Source organism: Branchiostoma belcheri, unplaced genomic scaffold (genome assembly GCF_001625305.1).
Source record: "Branchiostoma belcheri isolate BF01 breed outbred unplaced genomic scaffold, Haploidv18h27 scaffold127, whole genome shotgun sequence".
Classification (NCBI taxonomy): Eukaryota; Metazoa; Chordata; class Leptocardii; order Amphioxiformes; family Branchiostomatidae; genus Branchiostoma; species Branchiostoma belcheri.
In genome coordinates this window covers 507,768-524,192 of record NW_017802680.1, presented here as the reverse complement: position 1 = coordinate 524,192, position 16,425 = coordinate 507,768, and the positions used below count along the sequence as shown (strand labels likewise).

The window sequence follows — 16,425 nt, the reverse complement described above, 5'->3', positions numbered from 1 at the left end:
TCTCGGGTACTTTTCGTTCGTTCAGGTCGACTCGACAACCTGCACGGACGCCATGGCAGCGCTCGCTAGACTGTCCCGCGCATCTTCAGCTGAAGACTCCACAGAGACAATGGCGATGGTAACCAGTGACGTCATCGCACTGTGCGGGACACTGCCGTTAGATGCGCAGGTAAGGATGATGTCATCAGTGCCATCCTTCTTCTTCCGGTTCATCCGGTAGAAATTACCTTATTCTTCCGGTTCATCCGGTAGAACTTACCTTATTCTTACGGTTCATCTAGTAGAAATTACCTTATTCTTCCGGTTCATCCGGTAGACAATAACTTTCGTTAAGTCAGATTGGCTGCTGGGCTTCGATGAAAAGATCAACAAGGTTAATATAATTTGCAACACTTTGCAGATGCCATCATCATCAGCTAGTTTTGGACTCTTTCCCGCCATCTCTACAGATTTGGTGCTTTTCTCCAGAAGACTACTCCACTTCTCACATGAAGAAATAGCCACACCTGTACTGTCATTACTTACATCCCATTAACCATATGTATTGTCCTTGTTGAACAGGCTGAGGGAAGTTACGTGGTGGGAGCCATGGCAGACTCCATCAAGCGAGGTGCACTTGGAGGGGCAAGTATGGAGGAACTCGCTCCCACCGCTGCAGGTATCCCCGACTCTCTTTTTCTTCGACACTCTTGCCTGACTCTATGTGGGGTCGTGTGGCGTAGCGGCAGAGTACTCGACTCGGAAACAAGAGGTCCCGGGTTTGAGTCCTGACATGCCACCGATCTTGTGCCCTTGGGAAAAGCACTTTACTCGACTTTTCTCACTTAACTCAAGTGAAAATGAGTTTTCTCCTGTCCTGTACTTGTCCTCTGTGTTGGTGGCGGCATTAACTTGAGTGTGCCGTCGCCACGTTTGGTCATAAAATGTTGGAATTTAAAAAAAGTAAGTAAAGGAATAAAACGCTGAAACGTTAAAAAGTGACAAGCACTGACATGTTTGTGTTTCCCTGCAGCCGTGGTGGACACCGTGGCATCCCTGATGGCGTCGGGAGGTTCGGAGACAGTTTCAGAGGACGAGGAGGACGTCGCAGCTCTGCGCAGACTTCCCCCGCGCAAACGGGAGGAGTTCCGCCATAAGATGCAGGAGAAACTCCGAGAGAAACAGGAGCGGCAGTGGGCATATGTAAGACTCTCTCTTTGGAGGAAACATACTTTATTATAGACAGAGCACATCCAACTCCCCAAATATCTTAATTTTACTTTAATTTAACCAGATTGTTGACATGAACATTCTGATCATTTTTTCCTACAGATGAAGTAACCACAGAGTATTCATTCAACCATGAAATATTCTATGTTTTCTGATGCTTGTCTTATTTAGAGTATTCTGATGTTTTTGCTTTACTGTTTACTTATTCGTTACCGTCCTAACTTTGCCATGTTGTGTTTTGCACGCAGCAACGAGAAGTGACCCAGGAATTGCAGAGGAACCTGGACAGCATCGCCGACGCTCTGCTGGACAGCAAGGGCGGCGCCGGGCGCGTGGAGCTCGGCTCCAGAGCTGTGCAGATGGTCCTGGAGAAGACTTCAGGAGGAAGGCTGGGAGGGGCAGCTGTCTCTGCGCATGCGGGAGGAGTGACGTTGCCGGGTCCGCGCGCCCTGGCCGGAGGAGGGGTTGCTGAAGATGCAGCCATGAAGGAAAGTACTTTGAACTGCGGAATGAATAGTTTAGATATAGTTTTCACATGTTTTGAAAAGATGTGCTCACTGTAAATGCAGATGCTTGTTACTTTGTGTGTAACTGCTACAATTACAATTACTAAAAGGTGTCTTTATAGGAGCATGTGTTGGCATACGTTAGTGTGTTAATGGTTAAACTATTATTCTTGCATTGAGTACTGTATATCCTTTACCATAAGATGTTCATATTTGCAAGTAATGTTTTTAAAGTGGAGGGATATGAATGCTCATCTGGTGTAGTTCTGTTTGTTTCCTAAAGACGGCTTACAAAAGCGACTCTGACACACCATGAATAGAATCCGGGAAATCCTGACTAACCCGTTGTTTTGTCCCAGGTGGTTGGATATGACCGGAACCCGTATGTGTGGGATGAGTCCGCAAAGGACATCAAGTCGTCGGTCGTGGACATCGAGCTGAAGCAAGCCGGGAGAGGAACCCTCAAAGTCAAGGTGCCGTTCTTTTAACATGATTGAAACAAGTTTAAAGTAAAAACCTTTGGTCTAACACAAAAAGTTCTCTCACCTAGATCTTTCGACCAGTCATTCTGGTCTTCCTCAGTAGACTGACCCAGTGTTGATGTCACACTTCAAAGAAGCCACGTGACAAGCCTCACAGGGTAAGTCTACTGAGGAAGACCACAGTGACTGGTCAAAAGCCCTAGGTGAGATAAAGTTTTGTGTTGGACCAAATGTTTTAACTTTAAACATGTAACTAACAACACAGATGAACTTTCATGAAAATATTATAATATATTGTAAAAGCGTAATATTCTGAAAGCATATTGTAAAAGCATAAAAATATATTGTAATATTGATGTAGGTAATACCAGTAGTCCATATGTTTTACTGCAGGACCTGTCGGAGGACATCACTGTGGTGTTGAAGAACGCCCCTGACATGTTCCCCGCCCCCCGCCTGGTGAAGTACTCCCCGTTCCCTAACGACACCATGGTGTTCCGGACCTTCAGCGCCAGGAGGAACCAGACGTACGGCGTGTTGGTCAGCCTGGTGGCCCCCTACCCGGCCGCCCTCGTGTACGGCAAGCTGGGAGGCTTCCCCAACCAGACGGACTACGACTTTAAGTGAGATCCTTTTTCCATTAGCCTGGGTGCCATCCTCCGTAGTTTCTACCGGTAGCCAGCGACATTAGGGAGCCGGCGGAAACTATGGAGGATGGCACCCAGGCTACATTTTTATAGGATGGAGATCTCAAAAGGATTCAGATCATTAAAGCACGATTAAAGCACGATTAAGAGATCATTGTAAGACGTTCGATGTCCCTGACTGACCGTTGAAATCCTTCAAAACTTGCAACAATCAATGGTCTCTCAATGGTCACCCAAGGGTCACTCAATGGTCTCTCAATGGTCACTCAATGGTCTCTCAAAGGTCACTCAATGGTCACCCAAGGGTCACTCAATGGTCTCTCAATATCTGTGAAGTCCTCTACAATGGATAACATTTTTGATGATGTCATGTCTTTCTACGTAGTTTATAATGTTATGGTGAATATTAATACAAAAGTGACAGCTTATATATAAGATATTACAGGATACTCGTCCCCGCGCCTATAAGTTTATAATGTAAGATCTATGCCTTATAACGCACAGGAAGGAGTTCAGCTGGGATGACTTCATCGCTAAGACTGTTCCGCCCGACGGCGACGTCCACGTCACCTACACGGTACTGCAGCCGGACACGGCAGGGGACAACGGGACTGAGGAGTACACCATCGGGCTGCAGGTGGACGGTACGTGGCGTTTTTGCGTCCCAAACCGTGCCTTGTCCCGAACCGTGCCTGGCCGGTCATGCTGTGCCCCGTTCTGTGCCCAGGCACGGTTTGGGACAGGCACGGTTTGGGACACAACAGTGGCGTCATGGATTCTGTGCATGTTGCAGTGCAGAAGGGTAGTTACCGGTACTAGTTGTGAAAATGACATCTGTGACTAATTGTGCAATATACGAGCAAGGGTCTGAATGCATCTGTGCATCTTATTTTGTCGGCGCATGTTGATGAATTAACCCAATATTTACATCTCACAATATAATGCGAAATGAGGCAATTACTGATATGTTCACCCCGGGTGCAGATTTGGTCATTAGGAATCCTACAGGATGATACAAACATGATACACACTGATCATTCTTCCGATCACAGTGTACGCAACGTAAAGTAATGTATGACTATTGCTGGATTTTTCCTGGCTATACCCGTTGTGTTCCGTTTCCTTCTCTGTTCAGGCTGTCCACCAGAGGGATGCCCCTACTCGGTGGACATCACGCGGCTGGACTGCGTGTTCTGGGACCCCGGGATAGACGCAGAGCTGGGCTCATGGAAAAGAGACGGCTGTCGGGTAAGAAAAAATACTGACATGAAACGAAAGTGTACCTTTCCTGGAAATGTAAATATTCTACCCACTTTGGAATTTTACCCACTTTACCTTCCCAGCTACCTACGTACTCAGGCCAGGATCTGGTCCCTTGTTTCCTTTCGGTCCGTTCCTCCATGTTACACGGTCCATGGCCCTAGACTCTGCTGCCTTTAAACGAAGACCAGTGTCTTTCACGATCTTGTCTTCCCACCGTTTTGGGTGCATGGAGGAGGTTAGAAACTCCTGAAGGTATACCTTGTAACCTAAAGATATCGTTGCGACTATATAACACTATTTTCCAGGTGAGCCCCGCCTCCACTCTGGCCCACACCGTCTGCCTGTGTGACCACCTGACGGGGTTCGGCACCTCCGGCGGGACCGAACCCAACAGGATCAACTTCAAGACCGTCTTCTCCAAGTTCAAGGACTTGGTCAACAACTACGCCGTGTGGACCACCATGGTGGTGGTGATGGGGATGTACTTCGTCCTGATCTATCCCGCTCGCAGGAAGGACAAGGCAGACGAGCAGAAGGTGGGTCTCACGCGATGGCCACAGATTCTTCGCTCTCCCAATGTTCATATTTTATCATTAGAAGTAGCATTCTATTGTTGGCCCTAGTATAGCAAATTCTATGGCTATGTGTTCTGATATATCTTCAGCATGTGTCCAAAACAGGCCACACGAACTGAGTCACGGTAGTATTTTGCGTCCTATCGTGCTTGTTCTAAGATCTAAGATCTGTGTCTCTTTTTGTCGTCTCAGTGGAGTATCAGGAACGCGCACGGCAACCGCCGCCGCCACCGCAGCCGGTTCCTGGTGCGGGTGGACACCGGGCACGACTGGGGAGCCGGGACGCGGTCCACGGTCGGCTTCGTCCTGACAGGAGAGAAGGGCAGCACGGGCCCGAGGTCGTTTCAGCAGGACGACATGGTCAGTGACACCTCTCCATCTTTCTCTCTAGCTCTCTGTGCCTCCCTCTTTCCTTTCTTTCTCTTTCTTCCTGTGTCTCTTGCATTGTCTCTCTCTTCCGAAAGCTTCAACAGTCTTTTCCCGAGAATCGCTATGGTTTACATGATTTCATGTGAGCATGTAAAGCCAATACTCTATTTTTCTTATATTTGATGTCCTAACTCAATGAATGGTGTGTAATATTGATTACGTCAAATTCATTTTGCAGACATTTCACCTGTACCTGTATAGCCGGCACGGTAAAACCGCGCGCGCCCTTCGGCGTAACACACCTGGAGACCAGCTTCGCAGGTACGCGGTGCGGCGGCAGCTGGCTATATTATACACCAAACGACTCGTTACACCTAGCCTTTCCTTGAATGGCTTGTAATATTTCTTACATCACATTCCGTTCTGCAGACCTTCCAGACGGGAGGCGTGAACACGTTCCTGCTGACGACCCCGCAGAAGCTGGGCGGTCTGACCAGCCTGACGGTGTGGCACGACAACTCGGGGGAGGGGCGCCACGCCTCCTGGCTCCTGGAGAGGGTGGAGGTCACAGACCTAAGGACTAACAAAAAGTACCTCTTTATTTACTTACTTACTATACCGGTGCAATAGCTCAATTGGTAGAGTGCTCGCATTGTAACTGGGAGGTCGTGAGTTCAAACCCCGGCCGGGTTATACACACTTCATTCTCTGCTTAGCACTCAGCACATATGAAAAAGAGTGTGGGAAGGTCAAACACACAGCTCTACCAGCGGACTAGTCCCCTGCTGTAGTGCCCTGCACAACTGTGTGTCGCTCAAGGGCTACAGAAATGGATATGGACACCACCCTACGCTCTGCATAAGGGCACGGGAGACCTTTTTTCTTTTTCTTTCTTATTTACTTACTTCTTCATCCCTGGTGAGACACAAAGAGCATTGCCTTTTTCCATCAGTGATCATGAAGTATTGAACCTGTCGCTTCTGTAACATACGACGTAAAGTGATATATCGTCGCCGAAAAATCGTCGTAGGTACATCGCAAGAGACATTTTGCATTGTCTTGTGTCAGTATTATCTGTTTTGTCCGTGTAACAAATTGTATATGCTTGTCGCCTCTATTATGAAAAAGTTTTAAAGTAGCTACCGACACGCCGTGTCCGCAAAAATATAACCATATGATTTGGGAGATTGTCGCCCCACTTTGGCTGCTAAGAGACCCTTTGTATTATCACGAAAGTTTATCTGTGTTGGTAATTACAAGTTTGACCACACACTTCAAAGAAGCCCTGTGACAAGCCTCACTGGGTCAGTCTACTGACTGAGTGACTGGTTGAAAGCTCTAGGTGAAATTTTGTGTTGGACCAAAAGTTTTAACTTAAAACATGACCGTTTGTGTTGTTTTCTGCAGGACCCAGTTCGTGTGTAACGCCTGGCTGGGGGTGGAGCACGGAGACGGCTGTCTCAAGCGGACCCTGCCCCCCACAGCGGAGTCGGACGTGCCCCTGGGGCAGCGCTTCAGCCTCAAGCTCAGGGAGAAGTTCAAGGACGGGCACGTCTGGCTCTCCGTGGTGACGTCACGTCCCAAGAGCTACTTCTCCCGCGTGCAGGTGGGGCCGGCGTCATGCCGGTTTTTTTTGCCACTGACAAATATTTTCCCCAACACTACTAGGGTTGAGGAGGGTGAGTGTGTTATATTTGTCAGGTGTGGTCGTGCTGTGGAGACTAACCCTAACCATAATCCTAACTCTCCGCAGGTGCACTAACCCATACAGCAAAAATGTGGCGGACACTGGAATGTTTAATGGCTGGTCATGTAAATTAATGACTGTATTTTCCCATATTGTAGCGGCTGTCGTGCTGCGTTTGCCTCCTGTTCTGTAAGATGATTACCAGCGCCATGTGGTTCAGGGGGTCCGGGCAGGGGGCATCCAGCGTCGTGCTCACCATCGGATCCGTCCAGGTACGTGCTCATCTGGCGCCTTTCACAATGGTGTGGTTAAACATGCACCCAGCACAATGGTATGGTTAAACTTGCACCCAACACAATGGTATGGTTAAACTTGCACCCAACACAATGGTATGGTTAAACTTGCACCCAACACAATGGTATGGCTAAACCTGCACCCAACACAATGGTATGGTTAAACCTGCACCCAACACAATGGTATGGTTAAACCTGCACCCAACACAATGGTGTGGTTAAACTTGCACCCAACACAATGGTGTGGCTAAACTTGCACCCAGCACAATGGTGTGGTTAAACTTGCACCCAACACAATGGTATGCTTAAACCTGCACCCAACACAATGGTATGGTTAAACTTGCACCCAACACAATGGTAGGGTTAAACTTGCACCCAACACAATGGTAGGGTTAAACTTGCACCCAACACAATGTGATTCAAGCACAGCGAAGGTTGACTGAATCTTCGAGTCTGACACTAATGGTCGGAACACAACGGACGCATGACGTAACGAACATTTCAAATGTTGTTAGAAGTCGATATCGCCACTTCTCAACTACGTGAAGCTGAATGGCGAGCCCTGAAGATCCGAATAGGGTAGGTGGTTACAGTGTTTGTCTCTTTGTTTGGCCCAGTTGACTGCGGAGATGCTGTTGGTGAGCCTCTGGACCACGCTCCAGACGTTCCCCATCAACTTCATCATCGTGCAGATTTTCCGCCGATGCCGCCCAAAGGTGAAGTCCCACTTTCACTGTCTGATCGGCAAAAATGCTATTGAAATGTGCGATAGATAGATAGATAGATAGTTACATACATACATACTTACATACATACATACTTACATACATGGAAAGGTAGATATAGATGGAAGGAGGGAGAGATGTAAATCACATCTTGATTCTTTCTTTAACAAGACACCCATCTTACTCGTGTTCTCCAAGACTGGGCGGTCGGAAAGGACACATGCTGAAGAAGTGGCCATATATATATATACATTAATATAAACTTGATCAAGTCTTGTTTGACATCAGGGCGTGCCGAAGTCTTCCGGCCTGCAGCTGCCCTACTGGTCCGTGTACGTGGGCTGGGCGCTGCTGGCCCTGACCACCCTGGCCTCCGGGTTCTTCCTGCTGCTGTACAGCATGGAGTGGGGCAGGGACAAGTCCATCCAGTGGCTCACGGCGTTCGGGCTGTCGTTCCTACAGTCCATGGTGGTGGTCCAACCAGCAGAGGTGAACATGCTTAATCACTACTGTTTTATCTTTGTTATTACAAACACCAAATACAGGGAGATCTGTGTTTTTGTTTAATATTATTACTTCAGTTATATACTTTAGTTTGCTCTAGGCACACCTTATCTTGTACCTTGGTTTACACATAGAGGGTGCCAATGGCCTTAGTTTCATTAAGTTTGTTTGTTTTATTTGTTTGTTTTCAATTTTGCTGAAGGCTGTTATCTTGGCCTTCGGGACCTCTGTCCTCTGTGCTTGTCGCGCGAAGAAGAGCGACACCGACGACAAGGACAAGGACGAGGACGTTGAGGCAGGAAAACGCCAGCCTGTCGAAGGCAAGTATTACACATTGTAACAAGTACCTATACCCACTAGTGAATATTACACATTGTAACATGTACCTATACCCACTAGTAAGTATTACACATTGTAACATGTACCTATACCCACTAGTAAGTATTACACATTGTAACATGTACCTATACTCACTAGTAGCACGCTCTCTTACACACACACACACACACTATATATATATAGATGGACGTGTGCCCCAACTCTTATTGATAGGTGTGTTTGGGTCTGAATGGTCATATTCTTCTTAGGTCGTCTCGCCCTTACCAGTTTACATGCTGAAGGTGCGACTCTCCTACACTGACACAGGTCTGACTCTTCCAGGATTAGCCAACCAGCATGGCGACGGTGGCGTCACGCGCAAAAAGCATAAATAGATAAAGACTATAGTCATAGCTTTAACGTTTTGTTCACATTGTTTTGCAGAGACCGTCCCCGCCGAGCCGCTGGCCGCCTGGTCAGAGCTGCAGGAGACAGAGCAGCTGAAGCAGCAGCGCGCCGAGAGGAAGAACTGGCTGCAGCTCACCAACAACGCCAGGCAGTGCATTCTGGGTATCATCATCATCAGTGCTGCCGTCCTGATGGTCCATGAGGTGTGGAGTCCTTCCGCTCCTGCCATCAATCAACGGCTCAAAGCTGGGTTCTCCAACGGCTCCGACTTGGTAAGAGCGCTTGCATTTCTTTCCCCGTATTGGTTCTAATGTGGTCTACTCTACATCTTCTTAGCCTAGAAAACTTTCTGAGGCAGACTGTTTTCATGTTTGCACTAACGAATCACTTTTGTTCCAGGTGAAGACCCAGAAGGATGTGCTGCCCTGGCTTGAAGGTGCCTTCGCGCGTCAACTGTACCCCACACAGCAGTACAACGGCGACGCGCTGGACTGGAGGGACAGTGTGTTCATCAGCGACATGCCTGCCTACCGCGTGGGACCGGTCCGCCTCGGGCAGATCAGGGCTCAAGCAGGTAAAATCAATTCATACATCTATAAACCAATTAACAGTTTCCTTTCAGTGAATGGGTGCAATAATCTATCGTTTCCTTTCTCAGGCCAGTGCGACGTTCCACTGCCGGCTCTCCACTCCAACAAGCCGTGCGTGATGCCGCACGTCAGCGGGACAGCAGGCGAGGCAGCCGCGTCCTTCCCGGAGTCTTCGCCCGCCACATTCACTCACGTTCTCCGCGGGACGATGGGCTCGTACGGCGGACCCGGCCACCGCGTCAGCCTCGGCGAGACGCGAGCAGAAATGATGGAAACGCTGAGGATCCTGAAGGCAAACCGGTGGATCGACCAGTACACGGCCGCTCTCGTTCTGGACCTGACCCTGTACCACGTCAACGCCAACCTGTTCAGCACGGTGTCCGTGCTTTTTGAGTTCCCCCCGTCAGCGGGGGCGATCGCGACCCTCAAAGTGTCCACATTCCCGCTGACCGCGCAGGGCATGGCCCCCACCCTCCTTTTCGTGGCCAAGGCAGTGTTCGTCGCCTGCCTCCTGTACGTCACCATCCGGCTGGTGAGGAACGCGCGTCAGGAAGGAAGGTCCTTCCTCCTCCAGGTCTGGACCGGCGTGGAAGTCGCGTCGGTCGCGACGTCACTCTACGTCATCGGGGCGATGGCGTCGAAGGACGCGTTCGCGGGCAAAGCGAAGTCGCTCATCAGCCAAGAACTGCAGAAGGGTGCGTAGTTTGCCGTCTACATTCTATGCTTACATGATAATTGTTGCAATTCTGCTTCAATTATTAAGATTGAATGTTGTTTAAAGAGTTAATTTTGAATTATATATTTTATACAAATGGCTAATTATGTGACGTTTTATCTTCAGACCAACGCAGTTTCGTGGACCTGACCGATGTGGCCTTCTGGAGTGACCAGTTCACCGCCGCCGTCGCCTTGGTGATCTGGCTGAACCTGGTGCAACTCTGCAGCCTGCTGAGGGTCAGCGCCCGGGTTCGCACGTACCTCGGTGAGTACTGATAGGGAGCGCCCGGGTTCGCACGTACCTCGGTGAGTACTGATAGGGGAGGGTCAGCGCCCGGGTTCGCACGTACCTCGGTGAGTACTGATAGGGAGCGCCCGGGTTCGCACGTACCTCGGTGAGTACTGATAGGGAGCTGACAGTCACGTCATATTATGTTAGCGGCCGCAATGTCGATGGGCATCGGTGGACTGCTGTGCCTGATTCGTACATTTGTCTCTTTTCTAGATACCCTCATCAACATCCGCCTGCAGCTGCTGGGCAGCCTGGCCATCTTTATCCTGGCCGTCCTGGGCTTCAGTATGTCAGGTGAGTTGGTGGTCTGTACGTGTCACTACTAAAGTTCTGCGATCCTGCAGGTTATTTTGGAACTTTCCGTTGTTCGGTGGTGAGTTGATGGACTGTTTCCAGCCTTTACGACTATAGTTTCAAAGTAATTCAAACTCATATGCTTTTCCTGTCCCGATGAAGCGTTGTAAACAACTAAAGCATGACCAGCCGGCACATTTCTGTTGTACCGCCCAAGTCTCTTTTCTATTCTTAGCCTCATGCAACAGTGTCACCCTCAGACTTTTTCCCGTCCGCATTGTATTCCTACTACCTGTACCTGATGTACGTACATGTACATGTACAAACCAGCATTCGGTCCGTTGTTAGTTGAAACTTTTCTCCTAACTTTCCCAGGCTACCTGCTGTTCTGCCCGTACGTGGAGACCTTCCGGTCCCTGTCCGCCGCCACAGTCGGCCTGACGTTCCTGCCGTGGGGACAGGTCAGCTATGCCGTGCTCGCCACGCCGAGCGAGTTGGTGGGGCCGCTGTTCCTCTTCGCGTCCGGCTTCACGATCCTGTACCTGCTGCTCAGCCTCACGGCGGGCGTGTTCGTCAGCGCGACCTCCGCCATGATGGGGGAGAAGGGGCGGGGCAAGGTGGCGGCGGCACGGCAGCGGAAGGACAGGCTCGCCAAGGCCGCTCGCGAGGCCAAGGTCAAGGCCAGGGCCGCTCGCGAGACCAAGGTCAAGGCCAGGGCCGCCGCGCCGCCAGCGCGTAACACTCGGCACTACTGCAACTGCGATGAGAGGAACGAGTGTTTCGGTCAGACCCATACAGCCGAGACACAGGTCTAGATCAGACTGGAGTCAAAAACACTTGTGATGAACCCACATTGTACGGCTGTACAATAGTACTGTTCACATTTAATAGATACTAGACGATCCTTGTGTTTGACAGGTTCACGCAGATGGCTCTCAAAATAGTTTTAATGAGAAGGCTGGACTAATTATAAGACATATCTTGCGTAGATTGTACGGCTGTACAATACTGGTATTGGCCTTTGTAATTTGGAATTTAGGACATTGTGAGCTTTACTAGACTTTACTAGTACTGAACCCCATATCAAGCTGGTTTGAGATCTCTTGTACATACACAATAAGCACATACCTTGTACGGCTGTACAATGGTAGTGACACCTTTGACTTGCAAGGTTTACATCCATGCAATACCTTTTGATTTTACTTTTTGATCCATGGATTGTTGATTTCATATCATATTAGATGCAGATCAGACGACTGGCTGTAAAGTTAGTTTGCTCTTGAAAATTTGTGACTTCAGCTCGGGTACAGTTGAAGTGGGCACACGTACCATCATTCCACCGGACATTCTACCCACGTCACTTATTCCGGATATTACTGTACAGGACCCTGTCAAACAAAAGCTGACTCTTGTAGAACTCACTGTACCTTTTGAACAAAACGCCCGTGATGCAGAGGACAGAAAAAGGGCAAAGTACGAAGACTTTTTGAACGAAATTTACAGTCATAGCAGCTACGAAGCTACTCTTGTAACGATTGAAGTAGGAAGTAGGGGGTGGGTAAGTGGGGAAAACACCTCGAAGTTGAAATCGCTCTGTGTTGTTAACCACAAGGACAGGGAAGTGCGACACCTGAAAATCAGACTGGGCAAATGTGCAATCTGTACTTAGTATGTCATTTACTGTGGAAGAAATACTGCTGGTTGGGAAAAACCTACGGGGCTGTTCTCATGCTGTAAATAGCTTGCTACACGTAGAAGTGCAATAGTCAATCAGTGCAATATATTAATTGTTTAACTTGTATTATATTGATGAGACCTTTTTGAACTGCAGTTTCGGCGTCCAGATAGTCCGACGCACACATATTTACCTTGCGTCCCGTGAGTTCCTTAACTCACAATAAGGGACTGACCTAGCCTAAGTGTTTTTAACTATTCGTCTTGTATGTTTGTGAAAACTTAATAAAGATGATTTTAACTCTCCTTACTTTGCTACATGACATTTAATCTCTACTTCATTACACTGGTGTTGCGTTCTTCAAGATATGTATTGTTGAATCTATGACGTCATGATGTCGAAGGTTCGCAGTGAGCGTTAGCTTTATCATTAGTATCTGATAATATGGACCACTAATGGTTTGTGGAAAGTCATTTGGTAACTGAAAATTGTTTAGTTAATTTGCTACAAGGCGTATAATGTCATAAAATATACCGGGGTTGCGGTTCTTTGTTCTTGAAAATTATTTAATTACTTTGCTACATGTCGTTTTGCTACATGTCGTTTTGCTACGTTGTGTTTAATCTCTTGGATTTCAGTAGTGTTGCGAGCCTTGAAAATCTGTATACTTGAATCTATGACGTCATGACTACGCAATGTACGTTAGTTTTATCAGTTGAATTTGATAGTTTGTACTACTAAAACTCATTCGGCTACTGAAAATTGTTTCGTTACTTTTCTAGAAGGGGTTAAATATTAAATACATCTACATGTATGTTGCGGTCCTGGAAATCTGTATTGTTGAATCTACGACGTCATGACGTCAAAAGGACACTTGCAGATTGTTATTATAATAATAATAATTCATTTAGTTCATGAAAATTTTAGTTACTTTTTAATATCTTTGATTGAACTGTGGTTGCGGTTCTGCAAATCTGTATTGTTGAATCTATGACGTCATGACGTGAAACGTCCCGCCTGATCATGATGACGCAATCTGCCGGCAACAGCTGTTCTGCGGGTCAAAGTTCACCACGTGACACTGCGGTCCAAGTCTAACAGCCGTAAACAATCAGTAACCTGTAGAAACACAGTCAGTCTCTATAGTTGTGTAAATCAGGCGTTCCCGCCATTTCCGACTGACAACATGGCGGGGTGAGTACATGTAGAGTTTTTCTTATTTTCCTACCTCCTGTAAAGATGTGGTTTGGCTGTCGCAACTGGCGTTCGCTTAAACAGCACGGATGAAAAGATTCTACAGCAAGTATCATGTCAACCAATCAACCAACCAACCAACCAACCAACCAACCAACCAACCAACCAACCAACCAACCAACCAACCAACCAACCAACCAGGGAATACGAGCGATGGCCGTTTTTGTTCACATCAACGTTACTTGTAATCGTGCGTTGTGTATGTATGAAAAACGGACTCACGTAACATAACGCATCAGACTCACACAGACAACAAAAACACACTCGGGTTACCAGATATGATGTCTTTATTTACTCAGAAGTGCCACCAAAAACTGCACCCACAAGTTTGACAACCCAACATTGCCAACTGCACAAAGGAGTAGTCGGAATATATTAAGTACATGTACAGAAAATATGTGAATATGGTATTACATTTACAGTATATGTAGAATTGCATATCCAAAACAATAAAAGCTCGTACAGTACTACATGTAGCGTTTTACAATGTTCTTATATAGACTACTGAAATATAACACTTACAGGTTGTTGATATTATATTTACAGTATTTGAAAAATTTACAGTTTGTACAATTGGATATTCAAAACTGAAAAAGCCCGTACAGTCCTACATGTAGTGTTCCACAAAGTGCACACAGAGTATTGAGATATGGGAGGTTGTCCCTCGGTAACAATACTAGAAAACTATATCGGCATCTAACTTGTATAATAGAGTATATAACATTATCATCAGTATTATTATCGAATTATATCAGTATATGAAGCAAAGTTGCAGGCTGAAACAAGAATACAAAAATGCGTTTATTCTTTAATGTTCTTTTAAGTTTCAAAAAATGTTGGTAAAAACTGAAGCAAACCCGGCGGAAACCAGACCCCTTCAGTCTTCCGTCTCCCCAGTCAGGAAAAATGGCCGAGCTACAAGCAGACAGCGGAGAAAACTCCACCTGATGTGAGGGCGGCATTTTTGTTTTCTTATGTTAACTATTAAAAACATTTCGTTATATTTGAATATCTTTATCTACCTAGTATGAATCCTATAGAAATTGAAAAAAGGGGAAAACAGCGAAATTTGAAGAAATTGATCTATCTGTTAACAATTTAAACATTTCTAGTTATATTTGAATAGCTTTATCTACCTATAAACGCCATACTTTAATGTTGGACATAATCCTACAGAAATTGAAAAATATGGGGAAAAATCTATCTCTAACCTAAAAGGTTACAATGTTTGCCATTATATCAGGTGCCTTTAGGTCACCTAAGATGACGGCACAGAGGTCTTTCGTACCCTCAGTCCTCCGTACCCTCGGTTCTCTGTACCCTCGTCTGTAACTAGTCCTCCCGAGGGCCCGCCTGGTCCCAGGTCTGTCAGCCGAAGCTCCCCCGACCCCCCCCCCATTCCCGGGTTGCCTTAAGGCCCCGACAACAAACAACACCGAACACAAAAACGAAGCGATAAGGAAAGAAAAGGGACAGTGAGGATAAAATAGAGGATAGGAGACATAAAAGTGGACAATAAAGGATGGAGGATAGAAGAGACACAATAAACAACAGACAGAGGACAGGAGACAGGTAGAGGATAGAAGAGACACAATAGACAGCAGACAGAGGACAGGAGGACAGGTAGAGGATAGAAGAGACACAATAGACAGAGGACAGGAGACAGGTAGGGGATAGAAGAGACACAATAGACAGCAGACAGAGGAGGACAGGAGACAGGTAGGGGATAGAAGAGACACAATAGACAGAGGACAGGAGACAGGTAGAGGATAGAAGAGACACAATAGACAGCAGACAGAGGAGGACAGGAGACAGGTAGGGGATAGAAGAGACACAATAGACAGCAGACAGAGGAGGAAAGGAGACAGGTAGGGGATAGAAGAGACACAATAGACAACAGACAGAGGAGGACAGGAGACAGGTAGGGGATAGAAGAGACACAATAGACGGCAGACAGAGGAGGACAGGAGACAGGTAGAGGATACAAGAGACACAATAAACAGCAGAGGAGGACAGGAGACAGGTAGGGGATAGAAGAGACACAATAGACAACAGAGGAGGAAAGGAGACAGGTAGGGGATAGAAGAGACACAATAGACAACAGACAGAGGAGGATAGGAGACAGGTAGGGGATAGAAGAGACACAATAGACAGCAGACAGAGGAGGACAGGAGACAGGTAGGGGATAGAAGAGACACAATAGACAGAGGAGAACAGGAGACAGGTAGGGGATAGAAGAGACACAATAAACAGCAGACAGAGTACAGGAGACAGGTAGGGGATAGAAGAGACACAATAGACAACAGAGGAGGAAAGGAGACAGGTAGGGGATAGAAGAGACACAATAGACAACAGACAGAGGAGGACAGGAGACAGGTAGGGGATAGAAGAGACACAATAAACAGCAGACAGAGTACAGGAGACAGGTAGGGGATAGAAGAGACACAATAGACAGCAGACAGAGGACAGGAGATAGGTAGAGGATAGACGAGACACAATAGACAGCAGACAGAGGAGGACAGGAGACAGGTAGAGGATAGAAGAGACACAGCGAACACCAGACCGACTTTGGAGACCAATGTCTGACTGCTGTTCGCAGCTCGGAGCCTCGAGGCAA

At 47.2% G+C, this 16,425-nt stretch overlaps 1 protein-coding gene across 1 annotated transcript; it reads left to right on the top strand.

Moving 5' to 3' along the window:
• Positions 1–2,090: 2,090 nt before the first annotated feature.
• Positions 2,091–11,770, top strand: LOC109463507 (polycystic kidney disease protein 1-like 2). The gene is made up of 18 exons (XM_019760340.1): positions 2,091–2,188; positions 2,591–2,820; positions 3,349–3,488; positions 3,980–4,092; positions 4,413–4,643; positions 4,875–5,042; positions 5,481–5,641; positions 6,459–6,657; positions 6,897–7,010; positions 7,649–7,747; positions 8,045–8,245; positions 9,040–9,258; positions 9,386–9,560; positions 9,645–10,271; positions 10,418–10,558; positions 10,799–10,879; positions 11,255–11,547; positions 11,590–11,770. Exons 2-18 carry the CDS (start codon positions 2,636–2,638, stop codon positions 11,692–11,694), a joined length of 3,252 nt encoding a protein of 1,083 aa, XP_019615899.1. The 5' UTR covers positions 2,091–2,188; positions 2,591–2,635; the 3' UTR covers positions 11,695–11,770.
• The last annotated feature ends 4,655 nt before the right edge of the window (positions 11,771–16,425 follow it).